Here is a 20525-nt window from a genome sequence, read left to right as displayed (position 1 = left end):
CATAGGAATCTATTGGTGAATGTATGGATACAAAAATAGTTGGAAAAAGGACAAAATATTTGCAGTAACTGAAGAAAAGTCTCCCAAACACTTTCCAAAGATGATAGAAATTCAGGGTGCTTAGATGACATTTTGCCAGAATTGTGGCTGACCCAAGGTTATGAAGGAAGGTGATAGTTTAAGCAAAGCTGATTGAAGCCTCCTAACACTTTAGGATTTGAGAAATATGAAATTCTGTGGCTTGTTTATGAAATGCTGGGATTACACATGAATTTATGACTTTCACAGATGGCTGCTACCAGTTATTAACATCCAAATTGGATTCAAGTGAAATAATTAAAAAAAAATTACAACTAGACAGGCACCATTGTAATCCCAGCTACCCAGGAGGCTGAGGTGTGAGGAACAAGGTTTGAAGCCAGCCCAGGCAGGACATTCCATGAAACTCTTACCTCCAATTAACCACTAAAAAGTGGGAAATAGAGCTGTGGCTCAAATGGTACAGCATCAGCCTTAAGCAAAATAGCTCAGGGATCACATTCAAGCCCTGAATTCAAGCCCCAGTCCTGACACAAAAAGAAAACTTTCGTTAAATTAATTCAGGCTATGAAGACAACATTGAAGAGTACTTTCTAACAAAGTAATCAGAAATTTCATTCACTATGGGCCTCTTGCTAAAGTTCATCTTATGCCACTTGGCTCCAAACTTGAATAGATACTAGAAGTGCCAAAATTTGCATGTTGGTGAATCCGTTTTGGCTTTAGAACAAGGCAGTTTCAATATCAATGGCTGCGTCTTTCCACAAAGTTGCTTTAGAACTTCAGCAATTAAAATATCTCACGGGAAGCAGGGAGATTTAGTCAGCTTAAACCAGAATCTGCCTACTGTGTAAAAACAAAGGTCTGAATTACTTTCAAGTGCAAAGAACAATTCACTTTTTACTCATTGTGCAGTTAAACACACACACACACACACACATTGCATAATTCTGCTTCTATTTCAGCCTTGCATGTGATTGTTTAAAAGCAGTTCTGTATTTGGACCAGTGGCCAGCCGTATGGCAAGAGTCAAATGAAAATCTACAATGTGAGGGATAACGCAGTCTTCTCTCTCTCCTCCACAACTTTAAGCCCAGTAACTTTCTTCATCTCCATGCTTGCTGTGTGAGATCCTTAGTTAAGAAGGACTCAGTGAGTTGAAATCAAAGAGCATCCATTCTACCCAGATCCCTCTGCGAGGACACTGCGTTCATGCCTCCCAGTGTGGAGGGTAGAAACAAGGAGGCTATTGGTTCTGGGTGATCAAACCCTGGGACTCTAAAAGGAAGTTTGAGGGGGTGGTATTGACTGAAGGAATTACCCATGAGGAAAATGACATTTCAGTAAACTGTATTAACACAGAGTCAAGGTAAATGCTCTGTTTATACAAACTCTGCCTGCATGTTGTGAATGAATGTTTTCTACCTGGCAGAGCTCTCAAGACACTCCCCAAACACAGTCCTAGCTGAAGGGCGTTTACTTCCCAAGGTAATGTGAGGGCTGTGTGTGTGTGTGTGTGTGTGTGTGTGTGTCCTTGTCCCTGTTTTTGTGCCCACAGTGAGGCCTAACTCCTGACTTAGTGACTTTGCCTCCATTTATCTTTTTCCTCTCCCTTTCCCCAAGTACAAACACGTTCACTCTTGCATTAGATAAATGATACACTTGCTTAAAATAAATTCTTATAAATATATTACTAATTTTAAAAAGTAATCATGTCATATTATCAATCACTAATCAATGATTTTAAATAAAAATTTTAAAATATTTATTTTAAATGAAGTAAGCCTAATCATCCTTTGGACTTTGATTTGCAAATCCCTTTGTTGGAGCTTGCACTTTAGATAAAAGACCAGAAAAGAAGTATCTAAAAGCAAATAGGGACTGTAAGAAAATCTTGCAAAGCACCGAGCAATGTCTGATTTCACTATAATTTAAGACTTGCTATTATTAATGTATTTTTGTTCATCTTTTTTTTAAAAAACTAAGATAGTCTTCATCTCTTTCAGGGAAAAGAAACTATAGTTACCCTCTATTAAGACAAAATAAAGGTTCAAATGAAAGTAATTAAGATTTTATTAAAGAAATTTTAATAAACCAATTACCGCTCATGAATATGGATAGTCTCAAGGAAAAGAGCCATCCTATGTCTGAAATAAAAATAAACTATCTTTAAATATATTTAGTATACATAATTAGTTATTTAAGTGTCTTTTCAACTAAACTTGCTGTCAAAATTATATTTGGAAGAGGAATAATTTTATGCTGATAAAGGGAAGCTATTGAACTCATAATTAAAGGAAAGATACTATAAAGCAATTTTATTGCAGATTATAATCTGAAAGAAATTAGCATATCTTCATTGGGTAAATTAAAATTTGCTAATGACCATCAACCTCCATACTAAAACATTTTTATGCCACCTTAAAGTAAGAATGAGTAGCTTGTTACAGATGCTAAATACCATGGTAAATTGAGCTTACTCCTTAGTTTTCTACTCATTGATAGTTTAGTATTGCCTTTGCTAATCTAGAATTATTGCAGTTAATACAAAGAAATTAACCAAGCAAAATACTAGAGATCAACTGTTTAGGGGTTAATGGATTAATGTTTCTCAGTGGTGTCAGTTTCCCACCTTAGCTACAAGTAGAATTTGTGTAAAGGTACAGCATACCAGGTAAGTAGCATTTTTTACATTCTTACTTGTGTTTCTTATTAGTAAAAGGACAACTTGCATATTCTTTTTATTCTGCCAAGTCATTATACCATCTCACTTCCCTGTAACACTTAGTAAAAAGTGCTCAATGCTTTGAGGTTGTGGCATTCCACCACAAAGTTAATTCCTGGTTTTATGCAGTACCGACGTGATAAGCATTTCATGGAGTATCAGAGAATATTCTGTGAACTGCAGGTGCTGGGTGCTGAGTTTTTCTGTGCCCATTGCCCTCTCGATGCTGAGACCTTGCACTGGGAAGGAGCAATGAGTAATGACAAAAAGGAACCAATAATGAACAATCTGAATTGGCCCTAAAGGTCTCTGCGGAAAATTAAAACAGGAGAGCTGACAGCCAATGTCAGGGAACGTAGTTTAGATGGATCCAGAAAAGCTTTTCTGAGTGTAACATAGTTCAGGAGCCATGTGGATGGCAGAAGGTCTGGGGAAGAGTGTTGTTGAATGAGGCACCAGCAAGTCAGAAGGGCCTGTGTGCAAACAAGCTGCGTGGCCCAGCCGAATTAAGGCCCCTGTAACAGGTGTGACTATTGTGGCGGAAAGTGCAAAGCGACGGAGCTTCTGTTGGGCTCACTGATAAATCTACTGCCTCAAAGAGAACCCGGCACACAGTAGGTCTTTAATATGTGTGGGTAGAATAACTAAATGGATAAGGAAATCTACAGTTCATGGGGAAATGATCATCATAATACTTTAAGGTAATTTGTGTTGGAGTGAAAAATGGTTTCCCCAAAGACTCCATGTCCTCATTCCCAGAGCCTCTAAGTGTCATCCCACATGGTATGACCAGGTGTGACTAGGATTAGGGAATCCGATTCCGAATCCAGGGTTGACTCGCTGGATGCACAGTGTCAAGGTTGACGAGGAGACTGGAATTTCAGGATACGTGACAGCAGTCGAGGACAGAGGGCTGCCGGACTTCGAGTCCTGGGGGGCAGGCAGCCCCCAGAAGCTTGACAAGAGAAAGAAACACATTCCCCCCTGACCTTCAGCAGGGGTGCAGCCCCGTGGGCCCCATCCGTGAGTGTGTGAGATGGAGAGGGGTGAGGGAGGAAACAGATGCAGGCTTCCCAGCTACTTCTCAGTGCTGTCCCCAGAAACTACTGGTTTGGCCTTCAAGAGTGTCTTTGTGTGAAAATAATCTCCCCGGACTCAGATTTTGAAGTTTTCCCCTCAAGTGCTTGGCCAGATTTCCCGAAGAAGAATTCCACCAGGTTCTTCCCATTTTTCCAACTCCTCGTCAGGAGGTAAGGACACTGTCATTACACTGCTAGTAGCTCCAGAAACACTGAGAGCTGCAGGTGAATTGAGAAAGAACAGAGATAGGGTCACGGGCTGTGGTACGTGCATTAGATCTCTGTCTGTCTGTCTGTCTGTCTGTCTCTCTCTCACACACACACACACGCACACGCACTGGATGAATGAAAGCTGGCGTGCATGTGAGCCCACTCAATAGCTTCTCTCCATGCTCTGAACAGTGAGGCAAACACCACATAGTTAATTCTCATTATTAATTTAGAGTTCACCGGGGACAGTGAGGGAGACTGACTCCCAGTAAAGAGGCGTCTTTCCTTCCTCTCACCACCTGTCCAATGTTAGATTAGTCATTTTGTTTTCCTTTGGTTTTCATCTCTTCCTTTCTCGCCCTCTTTTCGGTTTGTACAGAACAACAAAAATTGTTTTGTTATCTAGAATAACTTTGTATTCTTTAAGTTAATTGTATGTAAAACGATTCCATTGCAATTCATGCACCTCTCATTAAAGCATCGTACTCATATTTTAAAACAGTGATTTTCAAACACCAATTTTTGCATACTATTATTTTCAAATCAGCATTTGATTATGAAAAATCAGGATTCAGAAATAAAAGAACTCATGTTTTGCTTCTATACAAAATACTCAGAACACACAGAAATATGTTAACATGATATTCTTCAAAGTTATCCTGATGTGGGGCTGGGGATATGGCCTAGTGGCAAGAGTGCTTGCCTCGTATACATGAGGCCCTGGGTTCAATTCCCCAGCACCACATATGCAGAAGATGGCCAGAAGTGGCGCTGTGGCTCAAGTAGCAGAGTGCTAGCCTTGAGCAAGAAGAAGCCAGGGACAGTGCTCAGGCCCTGAGACCAAGCCCCAGGACTGCCAAAAAAAAAAAAAAAAGTTATCCTGATGCAAGCTAGAAAATACTTTCTATGATGTAAAATGTATTATCTTAAGCCTTTTTATTGTATTCAATATGCACAATGTAAAACATAAACTGTGTGACTTGTGGGTAGGAATGGGAGGAGAATATGGGAAAGTGAAGGGGTGACATTGCCCAAAAAGCATTGTACTTACAACCTGACTTATAAAATTGTAGCCCCTTTGTACAACTCCGTAAAATAATAACACAGTTTTAATAACCAGAACTAATTTATATATTATATGCTTTATTAATGGAAAGATCAATTATTTTTGCTATACTAAAGAATGTTTTTATAGGACTCAAATGAATGAGTATAAATATTTTGGCCATTTAAATGAAAATTTAGTCAAGTAGTCTGTCACCTGTGACACATGCCTGTAATCCTAGCTACTCTAGAGACTGCAATCTGAGGATCAGGTTTAAAGCCAGCCCACCAGGCAGGAAAATTCATGAGATTCTCACCTCCATTTAATTACCAGGAACCTGGAAGTGGAACTGTATCTCAAGTGGTAAATCCCTAGCTTTGGGCAATAAAGCTCAGGGACAGTACTCAGGCTCTGAATTAAATCCCCTGGATTAGCACCCACCCCACCCCCAAACTAGTAACACATGTCTCCCGAGATGAATAAACACTTAACTTTGCTATATTATATTTTAAGAAGATAAATCTATCTTTTGTATATTATGTACTGGTGCTAGGGCTTGATCTCAGAGTCTCACATTCCTGGTTGGCATTTTGTACTCAATACTGGCACGTTACCACCTCAGCCACAACTCCAGTTCCTGTTTTTTGCTGGTTAATGGGAAGTAAGAGTGTCACATGCTTCCTACCAGAGCTGACTTTGAACCGCCTTCCTTAGATTTCAGTCTGCTCTGTAGCTAAGATTATAGACAGAAGCCACTAGCACCTAGTAGATAAATATATGTTTAATTTTCCTATCATTGCCAATCAACTACAAATCAGAATATACTTTGAACACCTTATTGTGCCACTGAGTGTATTTGCATGCTCATTTTAGACTTCTAAATACAAACATTTACACAAAATACATGGAAAATGGCCAGTACTGAGGACAGCTGGGTAAACCTCTATCAAGGGCCAGAGAGCAAATTGTTTAGACTTCTTGGAGCATACAGACTATCTCAAACAATCAAATCTTCCTTTGTGGATAGAAGCAGACACAGAAAATATATGAATGAACAGGTATGGCTGTGTTCCAATAAAACTTTATCTGTAAAAACAAACAGAGTAGGTTTACCCTCAGGTTAACTCTGCATGAAAGGCTAAATTTATATATAATAGGCACCAGCATTTTTATGTTTATTGCACTCAAATAAAATTCTTCATAAATGTTACTCCAAAAGAGAGCTGAAGAGTTTATCTCCAAAGTCGCGTTTTATAGAACTTTATAGTCACTGTTAGATATTTATTATTAGCAATCTGAATTGTATTATGAATGCCTTTGTTTAGTTCACTCTGTGCAAATTAGGGAACTAATGAAAAAATTAAGGAAGTGTGTTCCACTTATTTTATTTATCACACAGTATATGAAACAAAATTTCAGTTGGTTAAAATAGATCGAAAGCTTGTTAAATAAGCTAGAAGTCAGTTTTCTGAAGCTAAATGAAGAACTTTATTCCTAGTATCTGTGTATGGCCCTCATTAATGTGGAAGGAATACAAAGGCTTTCAATTAGGAAAAACATGATGATTACTTTACAATTATTTTTAAATGACAGTATAGTATAGATGCAGTACCTATGACCTTTTCTAGAGTGAGACGTGTTTATAAAATGTTTATTAACAAGCCTAAAACATGCCAGGTGCCAGTGGCTCACACCTGTAATCCTAGCTATTCAGGAGGCTGAGATACAAGGACCAGGGTTCAAAGCCAGCCTGGGCAGGAAAGTCCATGAGACTTATCTCCCATTTACCAACAGAAAACTGGAAATGGTGCTGTCACTCAAAGTGGTGGAGTGCCAGGCTTGAGCTGAAGAGCTCAGGGACAGTGCACAGGCCCAGAGTGTAAGCCCCACAACCAAAAGAAAAGAAAAAAGCCTAACACAAATACATGTGTCCACAATTTTTGCTTTTGCTCTGTCTGCATGAATTACCGTCGCACCTCATCCATTACAAGTGTGCCTCCCACATTGCTCTGTTCCCTTTGTGAGCCCCGTTGCTCTCAGAGAAACAGTGCCAGCGCCATTGATGTGTGTACGTTGCTTCAGAAGCCTCTGCCGCCAGGTCTGAGGCTGGAGTCAGAGTCTGATCAGGGGAGTTGGTGAGAGGCGTGTGGAGCAGTAGCCCACACAGGCAGACTGAAGTCCTTGGGAAAGGCCCTTTGACCTTGGCTAAAATGTGAGCCTGTTGTATTCGTACTGCATAGCATCTTAAAGAAACAGAAATTCAGCCAGGCTGCAGTGGCTCATATCTGTCAGCCTAGCTACTCAAGAGGCTGAGGTCTGAGAATCACAGTTTGAAGTCAGCCAGGACACTAGAGTTTGTGAGCCTCTTAGCTCCAGTTACCCAGCAAACAGATAGCAAAATAGGTTTGGCTCAAGTAGAAGAGTGCCCACCTTGAACGAAAAAGCCAAGTGAGAATGGGAGGCCATGAATTCAGGCGTCACAGCTAGCATGTGCACACACTCACACACACACACATACACACACGCACACACACCACGAAACCTGGTAAGTAGCTTCCAATCCAGTGAATCCAATGAGCTCTCTCTACCGTGGTTTCAGTGCAGAGAGATGGTCGTGGCACCGTTCCTTTGCTCACTCATTAGACTTTCACAGCACAATCGTGTGTTACGGAAGGTCTCAAGTGAAAGCAGTAGGACTCAAGCTCCCTCATGGCCTTCCTACTTTCTGCCCTCGCCCTTAACTCCAGTAAGGGCAAATAGTTGGAGATGGAAAGGAAGCGGTGGCCATCCAACAGTCTCCTTTGTGTGTTTCTTGCAGGAGTCCTCTGGAACCTGTCATCCTGTGACGCACTCAAAATGCCCATCATCCAGGATGCGCTGGCAGTGCTGACCAACGCGGTGATCATCCCCCACTCGGGCTGGGAGAACTCCCCTCTCCAGGATGACCGGAAAATACAACTGCATTCATCACAGGTGCTGCGCAATGCCACTGGGTGCCTAAGGTCAGTCCGCGCCCCGCGGCCTCCTCTCCCCGTCCTCGCCCTGGGGCTCTTTCTTCCTGGGATTCTTTCCTTGTGGTTTTCTAAAGGATCTCACTGGCCTGCGAAGATTAATGTTGTGTTTATTAACTCAACTCTGATATTCGAGGAGTCATCGGGTGTAAGAAGTTCGGTGGAACATTTCTAGTGACGTCCTGCTGAGCGATGGGCATCCTCCACCGCCTGATACCTTCACCAGTGTCTACTTATTTCACATGATTTCTTAGGTCTAGGGCAAAACAAAAATCCACTGGCAAAAGTCACTTTCTTTCAGTGAAAAGAGCAGTTGGTAGTGATTTGGTGTGATGTGACACACAGAAAATAGTTAAGTGGAGGGAGCTGAAACCTCTCAGGAGGTAGAGTGAGGTCAAGGAGAGGGAAGGCAGGTGAATGGAGAAAGGAGGGGTGGGCACATCGCCTTAATAGTCAATGAATGTGTGTGCACTGGAACCAGGCAACTTGAACAGAGAGACTGGGTTAGGAGAGATGAGAGAGAGTGATGGAAGAGATGACATCGATCAAGTTGGATTGCACTCCTAAACTAACATGCTGAATTGAAACCCCTTTATATAACTGCTTAAAGATCACTTGAAAAAAATTAGCAGCCGGTAGCTTAGTTGCTTTGGGGAGAAACTCTAACATGCATGTAGAGATATAGCCAGCTAACACTACTTACTACTTTTATTGTGTTTTTTTTTATTAATTCTCCGTGTGACTGCAAGAGTCTATAATTTCTTTGAAGTGCGTCTTCAGCAAGGCTTGTTGTGTCTTAAATATTTTTTTAATAATACAAGTGGTAAATAAATGGTAGCTCTTTCCTAATGCATTTTACAAGAACCATCTCTTAGAAGGAAGTCTAGTGAGAATCGAATCATCTTTATGACTTGTTTAATTTTTACTCTTCAGAAAGAGAGTAATAATCAAAATAGCGTTCTCTAGGGCCTGTGCTCCCAAGGACATTTTATTGTGGAAATATCTACTAGATGAAGCACGCGCAACATTGGGGGTCAAAAGGGGTTTATTTAAAATGTCTCGTCAAGTCATGTATATTTCAAAGCTTAAATACCCAGAATTGCTTTCAGTAGGCTCACTCAAAGTTGCCATGTCTCTCATGGTTGATTAGTTTCTAGGTATAAAAATGAGTCACTGTGGAGAATAACCAAAATCACCTCAGTGATATTAATAATAATGATCTGATGAATATTCATGGCAACGTTCTCAGCCTCGGGTCTTAAGAAGGGCACTTGCGAGGGCAGGAACGTGTGTGTGGCCAGGGTGGGCTAGAGGACCGGCCCCCGCGGGTCTCTGCACGCATCCACGGGAGAGACGGGAAGGCACTGAATTGTGCTGTTCCTCCAGGTCACAAAATAATAAACTTTTTACCTAATTTCTCTGGACCATCTGTACCATAAGCCAAATTTATAGGTCTCCAAACGACCATCGTGCAGCATCCATTTTATGACTTCTTAAATTCTGTTATCCTGCGGAAACCTCTCCCCACCAGAGCATAACTCTTCTCAAGCAAGAAACCTGTAGGCGCCTCTGATTCTTGCTGCCTGATTTGTTTACTGAAGTTATTTGCATCTACTGTAAGCGATTTTCCCCCATCTTAGTATCCTCTGCCTGCAAAGCCCGTCATCTTTTCTAACAAAACGCCTATGGCAGCCACGCCTCGGAGTCAATTGGACAGCAGAGACGACCCGGGCAGCTTGTCAGAGGAAATTCTCTATGAATCGCTCTTGAGGTTTGCCCTCAGGACATGGAGCGTAACCGTTCTGTGCAGAGATTCAGCATCATGGATGTTGAGCTGAACCGGTGTCTGTCCTGGTCCCCTTCCTCAGTCCTCTGGCTGGGGTGGGAAGTAGAGCGAGATGAGGTCAGAGCAGGGTGACCCCCGCCCAGCCTTCTCTACTCACCCACAGACCAACTCCACCATTGCTCGTGATCTAGTGATGCTGGCTGGAGCTACCTGCAGCTCAGGAAGCAAAAACTGAAATAAGACATCGACTTGAGAAAGAATTCATGGTCAGCCAAGGCCCAGCTGGGGCGAGTGACTTCCCGCCTTTCTGTGTTTATCATGTGAGTGACAAAGCAAACCTCCACTAGCAAATGAAACGTGAACTTCTTTCATTCATTCACCTTCTGCCTTTTCATAGAAGGAAAGACAAGTCCTCCTTCCTTCTCTGAATATATTTATGATCATTTCACATTGATATGCACAGTCCAGCCCACTGGGATAGGAATTAAACAGGCCTGAAAATGCCGGAAACGGATCTGGGAATTAAACACTCAAGGAATGCACAATCCCGAGACCTTCATTTTTTTTCTCCCAACGATACCCTGAGCCACATGTGCCTACGTCGTGATTGAAGATTTTACGCTTTAGTTTATGAGTTCACTTCCATTCTCGGTGTGTTCAGTGACTCCTACATTTTCATTCACATATCTTTAGCAATTTCTTTAGGAACTACTTCTGTCTTGCTTCTGCCTTTGAGCACCTTTGTCCTGGTAGCATTTGTTGACTGAGAATCGTCAACCAAGGGTAGAAGGCAAAAGACCACACCGTAGCTTCTGCCCTTCCCCACTCCGTCCCCTGAGGAAGCGGAACCCCGGGATGAGCCCTGGCGTAACACCTCTGCCACGAGAATCCTGCGACTGGGGTTGGACAGGAGGAAATCTGGGATTGGAGATCAGGGCAGAGCTCCTTCCATGGAAGCAGTGTGCGTGTGCACGCACGTGCGCGCGCACACACACACACACACACACACACACACACAGAGCAATACCCAAACCGACTGAGAAGGAGAAAGCCTCTTCTGCCTCATGTGGATCCTTCCCCTTGCTTCTTGACATTTACTGAGTGTTTGCCACTCGGTTGATGTTGTTCATTTGCCTTTAAAGTTGTCTTCCCCTCCCCTCTTTTCCCAACAGCCTTTCCTAAGGCCTTCCTGTAGTTTGGATGTGATCTATGTCCCCACATTTCATGGGCTGGGAACTGTCTGTGGTGATGTGAAGAGAAGAGGGCACCTTTAAGTGGTGAAGTCTGATGGGGAACTTTGATTCACAGGACTTTGCCTCCAGCCGGGGCCCTGGATGGCTCCCTTGAGATTGTTTTGCACCAATAGGCATCCTGGCCTCTGAATCCGTCCATCTAGCTCCTTCTTGTTCTTTCCATGTGACCACTCCCATTGACCATCTGTCATGATGCCTTCACCAGAGGACAAATAGATGGCACTGCCCATCTGTTTTGACAGCAGTCCTCTTTTCTGAATCAACTACCAAGAACCAAATATTTTGTTATTACAACAACAACACAAGCAAACTGAGATGGCACTTACGAATGGAGTAGTCAGATGACTTGAACAAAGTCCAAAGTTGCTTAGTCCCACCTTAAATCTTTATTTAGACAGAGCTGTGGATGCCATTTCTTTAGACATAAGACTCTAACTTAAAAAATGTCCTAGATGATAATGTTGATTGTTTTCCAATATTGAAATTTCCCCATTCTTTGCTTGATCACTTTAAGATGAACTCATATTTTTGAGGTTCTTCCCATAATTATATTTAGTATTATATGTAGAAAAGAGAATATAGACTCTTTTCCTAGGAGACTATTTTCTAAATTACTGTGGCTTGTCAGTCCAGCAAAAGCAGTAAATGGTAGGTAAAAGTAAATTTGTCGTATCGCTGGAAATCATTACTCTCGATATTTGTTCTTGGCAGAATGCAGACTTGTTTGTTTCCTTTCAGGATGAGAAGCTGAGATTTAGAATTTAAGAAATGACTATTCTTCTTATTCCTATTCTTCTTTTTTTATTTTTCAAAAAGGAAAGCAATTTTCTAAATGCAAATTGCACTGCTCTTAAATATCCTGAAATTCAGCAGAGAGAAATTTGAGTAAAAGAAGCCTGTGCTTTAGAAGCCAAAATCTGGCATTAGAAAACTCCACAGTCTTAGGAGATTCTTCATTTCTTTCATGCTTCCTCCAGCAGTGGACATTGTAGAGCTTTGACGGTGGCTCCCTGACTCAGAGAGGGACAGAGCTCATGGGGACCGGGCATTGCCTTTCCCCAGGCAGGCAGAGTAAACCTTCCTGAGAAGAATCAGAGCATGTTGACATAGTCAAAAGTTAAGCACATGTGAAATAGGAAATGAAAAGTTAATGCCCTTAGTCCTTTTCCATTTAAAATTCACTTTGGTGTAGGAAATGGAATTCTTCTCAATCACATCTATCTATTTGTTCCTGAAATATCTATCTGTCACTGAGGAAAGAGGATAGAAATGGGGAGAGGAGGTATCTCTTTTGTTGGCTGAGCCAGTTGCGAAGGATGCTGGGATTTAGACTGTAGGACAGGACAGTGGATGTCTGAGCTGTGGACCATCAGGACCTAGAACAGGGAAGGATTCTATGTCTAAACTCTGTCTTGCACTCTCCTGCCCCTTCCTGCCCCGCCCCTTCTTCCTCCTCTGTCTCCTCTTCCCTGCTCACACCCTCATGCTCTCCTTTCCTTCTTCTCTTTTCTCCCCAAATATTTCACTCCAGTTCTGTCACATTTAAGCTATGTTCTTAATTAGAAGTCAGTTAAAATATGATCTAAAATAAATGTGTCAAAACGCTAGGAATGTTGAGAATGTTAGTCTGAGTGTTATTCATTAGTCTTTTCCTTCTTGGTAACTAAAATGACAGATAGCCTACATCTACCTATTCAGTCCTTTAAATAAATTCAGTTTTGTTCTTGAGACTGTTTTGGTATACCCTGTGTCATCATGTTCATTTCTTAACCTTTGGCCAATGCTTCCTTCACTTTCAACTGAAAATACCGCATTAAGAGCTGACAACCTAAAGAGACCGATGGGAGGAGTCAGATTGATTGGACTGTATTATAAAAGCACCCCCTCAAAAGTCACCTTCACCCATTACCTCTGAGTGTGGCCTTAATCCATGCCCACTTGTTACCTCTGAAGGGGACCTTAACTGGAAATAACATCGTTGGAGTTATGATTAGTTAAGATCAAGTCATCCTGGATTTAGGGCGGGCCCTAATGCCAATGAATAATGTTCTTGTAAGAAGAGAAAATGTCAAGAGCTACACAGGGAAGACCCCACCAACACAGTCAGACCTGGGAGTGATACAGCTGCCAACCACGAACGAGGGGGCTGCTGGGAAAGGGTGAGCACAGCCCTGCTGACTCTGCGGATGCCTCCACGGCAGACTTGTAGCCTCCCGAACAGTGAGAAAATCCATTTCTATCGTTTTCAGCCACACATTTCGTAATTCCTTTTGTGGCAGCCCCGGAAAATGAAAGCAGTCACCCTGGTGAGAGGCTGACAGGGAGCTGCAAAGCCAGAGTGCCATCTGAGGACACTGGGTAAGGAAGACGCGTAGTAAATAACTTGCGACAGGCTGCCTGTCCCCAACAACCCAAAGGCCATTCCCCCCATAGACCAGCACCTGTTCGGGGCTGGCCTCGGAAAGCACCGCTGTAACTGCATTGTCAAGTGAGGGTCCCCTGTACGTAGACGTAAGTCCTGCTCTGCTCACCTGGGAGCTGACTTCACTGCCCCTCCTGATGCTGAGCCAGCTTCCCACATCTGGCTTGAATTCATCTACCATTAAGGGCGGTCAGACGCCATTCTAGTTCCACACAAGGAATGGAACATGACGAAAGCACCATTTCTTGGTATATATACACAATGGAATTTTACTCAACCACGTGGAAGAATATGACATCATTTATAAAGAAAGGGATAGACCTGAAAAAAAAATCACGTTCAGTGAAGTAAGTCAGTCCAGAGAGACAAAAGATGAATTTTCTTTCTTCTATGTGGAAGCTAGAATTAATTTATAAGTGTACAAGTAAACATTTGGGGCTTGTATGCAAGTGTGCACAAGTGTATAAACTGAGATATGGTGTTTTCAAACAATGTTTCAAATGATGTCATGCCTTAGAAAGGCTAACAGTCCAACAAAATGATTACCAGGAAATGGGTTCTGGAAAGGCAGGGGTGGGGCTGGGGGTGGGGGAGGAGCAGGGTAGATGAATGAAGAGAGGAAGTGGGGGAAATGAACTCATAAAATTCAATGGATAGCATGTGAAGTTAAGAAAATCGAAGGAGGGGCTGGGAATATGGCCTAGTGGCAAAAGCGCCTGCCTTATATCCATGAAGCCCTGGGTTCGATTCCCCAGCACCACATATACAGAAAACGGCCAGAGGGGGCGCTGTGGCTCAAGTGGCAGAGTGCTAGCCTTGAGCAAAAAGAAACCAGGGACAGTGCTCAGGCCCTGAGTTCAAGGCCCAGGACTGGCAAAAAAAAAAAAAAAGAAAATCGAAGGAAAGGGTAGGGTAGAGAGAGCTGAGGAAGAACAATGAAGAAGCTGGCACTGATCGATATACATTATATTCCTAAACTAATTTGCTGAATGGTTTAAAATTTCTTTTCTGGAAGTTACTTCCAGCAGCCAAGTGCAAGAATGACTCACTTTGGGCTTTTCTGCGAAATGCGACCGCGTTTCCACTTAAAATATCACAAATCAATATCCTAAAGATGTCTGTCATGGCCATTATTGTCCTTTCGGAGTGAACTCTAGGGAAAGCCTTACGGAGCCTCCTGATTCTCCTTTTAATCTAGCAAGTAGCTCAGGAAGACGACTCGGCCCCACACCGCCAGGTTCAGTTTAGTCGTGGATCTTTCTCAAGACTTTATCTCTAGCTGTAAGTCTGGCTTTGTAACCTCCACAGCTCATTTCCCAGGGCTGCCGAGTGGTTTATTTATTTTTATTATTCTGTTCCCACTTTGGCATCTTGTCCTGAAGGACAACAATATACAACTCTAATTTTTCCATCTATCTTTGTGTGTGCAAGAACGCTATTAAGCCTGTCAGAGGAACTGCACTGTGCCTGTGCTTGTGAGTATAATTAAACTCAGACCCTCAATTAGTCATCTTAACCCATATAATGGATGAGTGCTTGGTCCCACAGAGCCACTGATTCCGCAGTGACCTTGAGAAGATGTGTCACGAAATGCAACAAGCAGTCACATACAGTGACTGGGAAGTTCCCAGGACATTTACTCAACTGATTTGTGCTTGCATATTAGCCACCGGCAAGAAGAGGAAAATATCGCTATCTTTATGTGAAGGGATCTTCCTGAAAGAAGGTTGATATATACATATATATATATATATATATATATATATATAGAGAGAGAGAGAGAGAGAGAGAGAGAGAGAGAGAGAGTGTATGTTTGAACTCAGGGCTTCAAGCTTGCTAAGTTTGTTTGATTGTTTTGTTCTCTTTTATTTTTGTGCCGGTCCTGGGGCTTGAACTTAGGGCCTGGGCTCTGTCTCTGAACTGTTTTGCTCAACGCTAGCACTCTCTTAATTAATTGAAGATATGTGGCTCACAGAATTTTCTGCCTACGCTGTTTTCAGCCCATCATCTTCCAATTTCAGCCTCCTGAGTAGCTAGGATTACAGCATAAGCCACCAGTGCCCTGCCTAGGGAGGTTTTGGAGTCTTGCCTCCAGCCCGTTTTCCTCTGCTTATTTTTTAAACAGGGTCTTGTTTTTCCTGGACTGGTTTGGACAACCCTTGCCCTCTTTCCACTTCCCACTACAGCTGGATGACAGGCCTGTGCACCACCACCTAGCTTCTTCTGTCAAGATGCAGTCTCTGGAATGTTTATGCCCAGGCTAGCCTGGAGCTGTGAATCTGCTGAGTCCCACCTCCCAAGTAACTAGCACTATAATACTGAACCACCGATGCCAGCCTGTTAAAGAATCATGTTTACATGTGGTGTGTGCAGCTCTGATCTGGCCTTACCCCTGCCTCTACTATACACACAGCTTGTGTTGACTGCATCAGGGATTCATGCTCCGTTTCCAGACAGAAAAAGGACTTTATCTTGAAGAGAGGACAGCCTAAGTGCTCACACACTGAAACCCTGTTACTCTCCTCTTCCCATGCCTTTCCGTCCAACACAAAGGAAGCCCCTCATGGAGCAGCTGTCCCCTCCTGGCCTGTGTGTCTGGTGTGCCATGACGTGGCTTTCCTGAGTCGTGCCCCCATGGTGGCAGTCTACTGAGATGAGAGGAACACCGTTGGAGGGTGGGAGGTCAGAAATAAGGGGTCCAACACTCCTACCGGTAACTCAATCCATGGGAGATGCTGTTTGAACTTGACTGCCCTGACCAATAGTACCATGCACTGCATGGTTTCAAGGTCAGAGATTTATGCCCTCCCAGCTGTGGAGCCAGAAGTCTGACAGCATGGTGTCCGCAGGTTCGATTCTCTGAGGCCCCTCTCCCAGGCTGTGGACTTGGCTGCCTTGCCCTGAGTCTTCACATGGTCTTATATCAGGGCATCTTTGCCCACATTTTCTTATAATAATGACATCAATCAGATTGGTCTTCAACAAGGCCGTTGCTCTAACTATACTACAGTACAGAATATAATTTAATCTATAAATATACACATATACTATAGTTTGATTACGTCTTTAAAGACTCTTCATATATACAGTCATATTCCTGAGTGACAGGGTTAGGACCTGAAGTGTGGATTTTACGGAGGTATACGTCAGCCTAGTGAAAAACTGTAATAATTCACTTTCACTCTCTGTTCTTACATTGGGAAATTATTTTTAATAAATTAAAGCATTCTCATAACAAGGTCACGTGGACTTATAGGAAACACATTTGATCCATTTTTTTTTACAATCTACACAAAATACTAATGTTAGCTTTTAGTCTGTTTCCAAGTGGACATGATCAGAAAATCAGCTGATAAAGAATGGCCTGCATGCAGGTTGCCACTTTCCTTTCCTTCCTGGAGTCAAGAAAGAGAGGGAGAAAGGAAGGGAAGGAGGAAAAAGGGAGTGGAAGGGAGCAGGAAAGAGGGGAAGAAGGAAAAAACATACAAAAAAGGAACAGAGGGAGACAGGAGGCAGAGAGACGGGGAGGGAGAAGAGAAGGAAGGAAGGAAGGAAGGAAGGAAGGAAGGAAGGAAGGAAGGAAGGAAGGAAGGAAGGAAGGAAGGAAGGAAGGAAGGACAGTACCTTAGACTCTTAACAGACTTCTCTAAAACCAGTGGAGAGTTCTGGAGCCCAGTCATCCATTAAAGAAGTCCATATCTTCTGGGAACAAGTATCTTTCCACTGCTACTGGCTGGTGGCGTAAATGGTAAGTGAAGCCTTAGCATGAAGGCAGATGGAGTGATGGATTTGGGGACACAGCAGTCAGGGCCCCTCAGCCAGTGACAGTTTATAGTAAGTAATCAGCATGCCACCATTTCATGGAGGCTACAGAAGTCTAACCCTCTCCGGCATATTCTTTCTCTGGAGTAAGTGCACAGGATACCCCTTACAATGAGGAAGGTGCTTGATGAAATCCACACGATCAGGGAGTCATAGCAACTGAAAGTTGTGTTCTCTCCGTCCTGTAGGAGAGCCCTGTGGTAGGTACCGGCTGGCGAGGCGATGTGTAACATCACTGACATGAGTCTGTCTGAGACACCAGGCTAAGGCCCGCCCCTGGCTGCCCTGGACCAGTATAAGCTGGGTGCTTTTCTGATTAATGACCCAGAAAACAATTTTTTTTTAGAAATAAGCACACACACATTTTCATGGCTAATCAGCTCCCTCTGATACATTCTCTCTTTACACTTTTTTTTAAAGGAATTTTTTTTATTTTCTTATCTTTTCTATTAGGAAAAGCCCAAACAGCTTTATTTTTCAATCATTTCAGAAGACCTTTCTAACCCCTAAAGGGACTAAGTATAATTGTGCAGCATTTGCCCAGCGTTTTGATGCCGTGAAGTAGCACTGTCGAGTGTTTCTTCCAACAAGCTATGTTGTTGTTTCCCTTAGCTTGGAAAAATGAGAATCTAATAATTTCACCTTAACTATAAATGATTAATATAAATTACCTCATCATGTTTTTCCATATTAAAGTTCCTACTACTTATTTCTGCAAATTTTCATCTATTTAATTATGAAAATTTACAGGCTTGAAGTAAAGCTTGTTTTAAATTATATATTTTATAATTTGGCTGTAAATATTGGCTTCTATTAAAAGGACAAATATTAAATTTTATATTGTCTGTGCAATCAACCATTATTCCTATTAGAATATGAATATGCAGATCTTCCTGTTAGTAGGTACAAATTACTTCCTTTTAAAAAATTCAGTGAAGATCGTTAGTTAGTGGTTCTCAGTTATTATGCCATGATGTTTAATATTTATTCTTACAGAACACTGAATTACAGGAAGTTAGCTGCTTAGTAAGTAAAATAGTGGCCCATCCTTAAAATCCTTCATAACTTCTAAATATTAAAAATATAAGTTTTCTTCCTGCTGTCACCAAAATTACATGACACTGCAGAAAGACCAGGTCCCCTGAAGAAGCAAAGGAGTCTATTCAGCATAAATTGAAGAAGGAAGAGCTCACCAAACATTTTTCCCATCGCGCCTACCTGCTTAGCATTTGCAGTATTTTAACACATATATCTGCACACCACTCCTCCCTCCTCTTTTTAAAGTGACAGTATGTTCATTTTTTTAAAGTCAGCATCTTCCATATCAAGCCAAAACACTTGAGAAGATCGGCACACCTTCCCGAGGAGCTCTGTGTCTGTGACCCGGAGCCCCTTAGAATGCCAAATGAAGGTCCTCAGCTTGCCAGGGCGATTTGCTTGGAAGAAGAGAACTATAAGCAGTGCTGACCACAACACGTACTCCATTCAGCCGCCCGGTCCCTAGCCACCACCTTGAGAACGTAGAGAGAAGAGCGAGTTGCTCAAAGTCCGCACTGTAGCCATGTCTCTTGAGTCTGTTGTTCCTCCTGCTCTTCCCAGGGTAACCGAGGACATTTTTTCCTTAATTGGCCAAGCACATTTGGATTCAAAGAGGAGAAAGCCTGGCCCTTCCGTTCTCCCGGGCTCTCTGTCCTGGTCTAAGGGCCTTGCTGGGTGTCGGTACGTACGTGTAGAGCGGTCCGCGTGAGTCCCTTTGGAGTAACGGCCTTCTTTGGAGGTGAAAACCGCTGGGGAGTCTGACTCCCTGGCTCTCTCCACATTGTTTCTTGGAGCTTGGGGTGTGGGGGGGGGCACGGGGCACAGGGGCTTCCCAGAGGCATGTGGGGTGACCTGCAGCGTTGCCCACCCCGGCACCAGTTGCATTTCTGGGTATGCTGGGATTGTCATCTCTGCAGAAAACGCTACTCATCTAGAAACCAAATTGGGAAGCTCTCCTGAAAGTAAAGCTCATTTTTTGCTCAATTCTTACCAGAAAGTCCTTCTTCTGGGCTGACAGAAGCTTCCAGAAGCACCAATTAAAAAGTTTTCCTCAAGTAGAAAAGAGCCAACAGGCAGCCCTAGCCAGGTTTCATGTTCTTGTGTCTGAAAGATGGTTAGGAAAAGAAGCAACTTTTCGTCATGAGGTTCAGGAAGGGCCTGGCAGACTTCAGCACCGGGCGGTGGGGACACAGCTTTTTCTGTTGGTGCCCTGAATTCATCTGTCAGTGGCTCTGTCTCCTACGTAACAGGCTCCAAGACTTCAGATTAATCTCATGTCCTTCAAGACTGTTCCATAACAGTACAGATGAGTCATTATTCCCATTAATTAGCTCTGCACCAGCAAGGAGGGTGCACCGACTGGAGCTAATGAATTCCTACAACTAATTACATTCCTCTTAAGGTAACTTATGACCGGAAAGTAGCTGTGTTAGCACAGAGGTTTTGCGTGAGAATGGCAATCCATGCCCAGGAAGAGGCAAGCTGCTAAATCGTCCCCTGTAATTCTTCATAATCATCCTATGTGGACAGATGAGTGTTACATTGTACCTGACCTCATTTTGGACCAACAATGTGATTGCTAATTGCAGCCTAATTTATATAAACAAAACAAAGGTCTTGCCAAATGAAAGCATGGCCTGGGTACTGGGGACTGCATGTTCTGATAGCTATTTGTTTTGTGCAGGATTGGGTGAAACTCCAAGCACGGCCCTCAGAACTGGGTGCTTCCTGTTCCAATCGCTGTCTGCTTTGCACGGGTTTGATCTTCTATGGGCTGCCAGGAGGCGTGGTGTGGGCGTCTTTGGAGTCCGTGCTTTGCCGCCAGGGCCTGAAGGGCAGACTCTCTGTCCTTGGCACGTGGGAAAGCAGCATTGATCAATTTCTTTCCAGAGCAGAAAGGACCTGTATTTCTTTTTCCTTTACAGCAACCCTGTCATCAGGGCTAGCAAACACGATTAGATGTCATTTGTCCTTGACCCCAGTCACTCCTAAGGAGCTGAAATAGATAAAAGGAGACAACACATCCCAAATCTAACGTAGTTCAGTGTCCTCAGTCAGTAATAAGCTCAGTGAGGAACTGATGCTGGAGTGTATT

At 42.9% G+C, this 20525-nt stretch overlaps 1 protein-coding gene across 2 annotated transcripts in view; it reads left to right on the top strand.

The window, feature by feature from the left end:
• Positions 1-20525, top strand: part of Ctnnd2 (catenin delta 2) — a 716561-nt gene that overhangs the window by 562155 nt on the left and 133881 nt on the right. For both annotated transcript variants that reach the window (XM_048368208.1, XM_048368209.1), the window contains exon 12: positions 7917-8100. In XM_048368208.1, coding sequence (XP_048224165.1) covers positions 7917-8100 — 184 coding nt within the window. The remainder of the gene's footprint in view (positions 1-7916; positions 8101-20525) is intronic.

The sequence above is a fragment of the Perognathus longimembris genome, chromosome 19 (genome assembly GCF_023159225.1).
Source record: "Perognathus longimembris pacificus isolate PPM17 chromosome 19, ASM2315922v1, whole genome shotgun sequence".
Lineage (NCBI taxonomy): Eukaryota > Metazoa > Chordata > Mammalia > Rodentia > Heteromyidae > Perognathus > Perognathus longimembris.
Note: the sequence above shows the minus strand (reverse complement) of the source record. Positions and strands in the feature narration are given on the sequence as shown.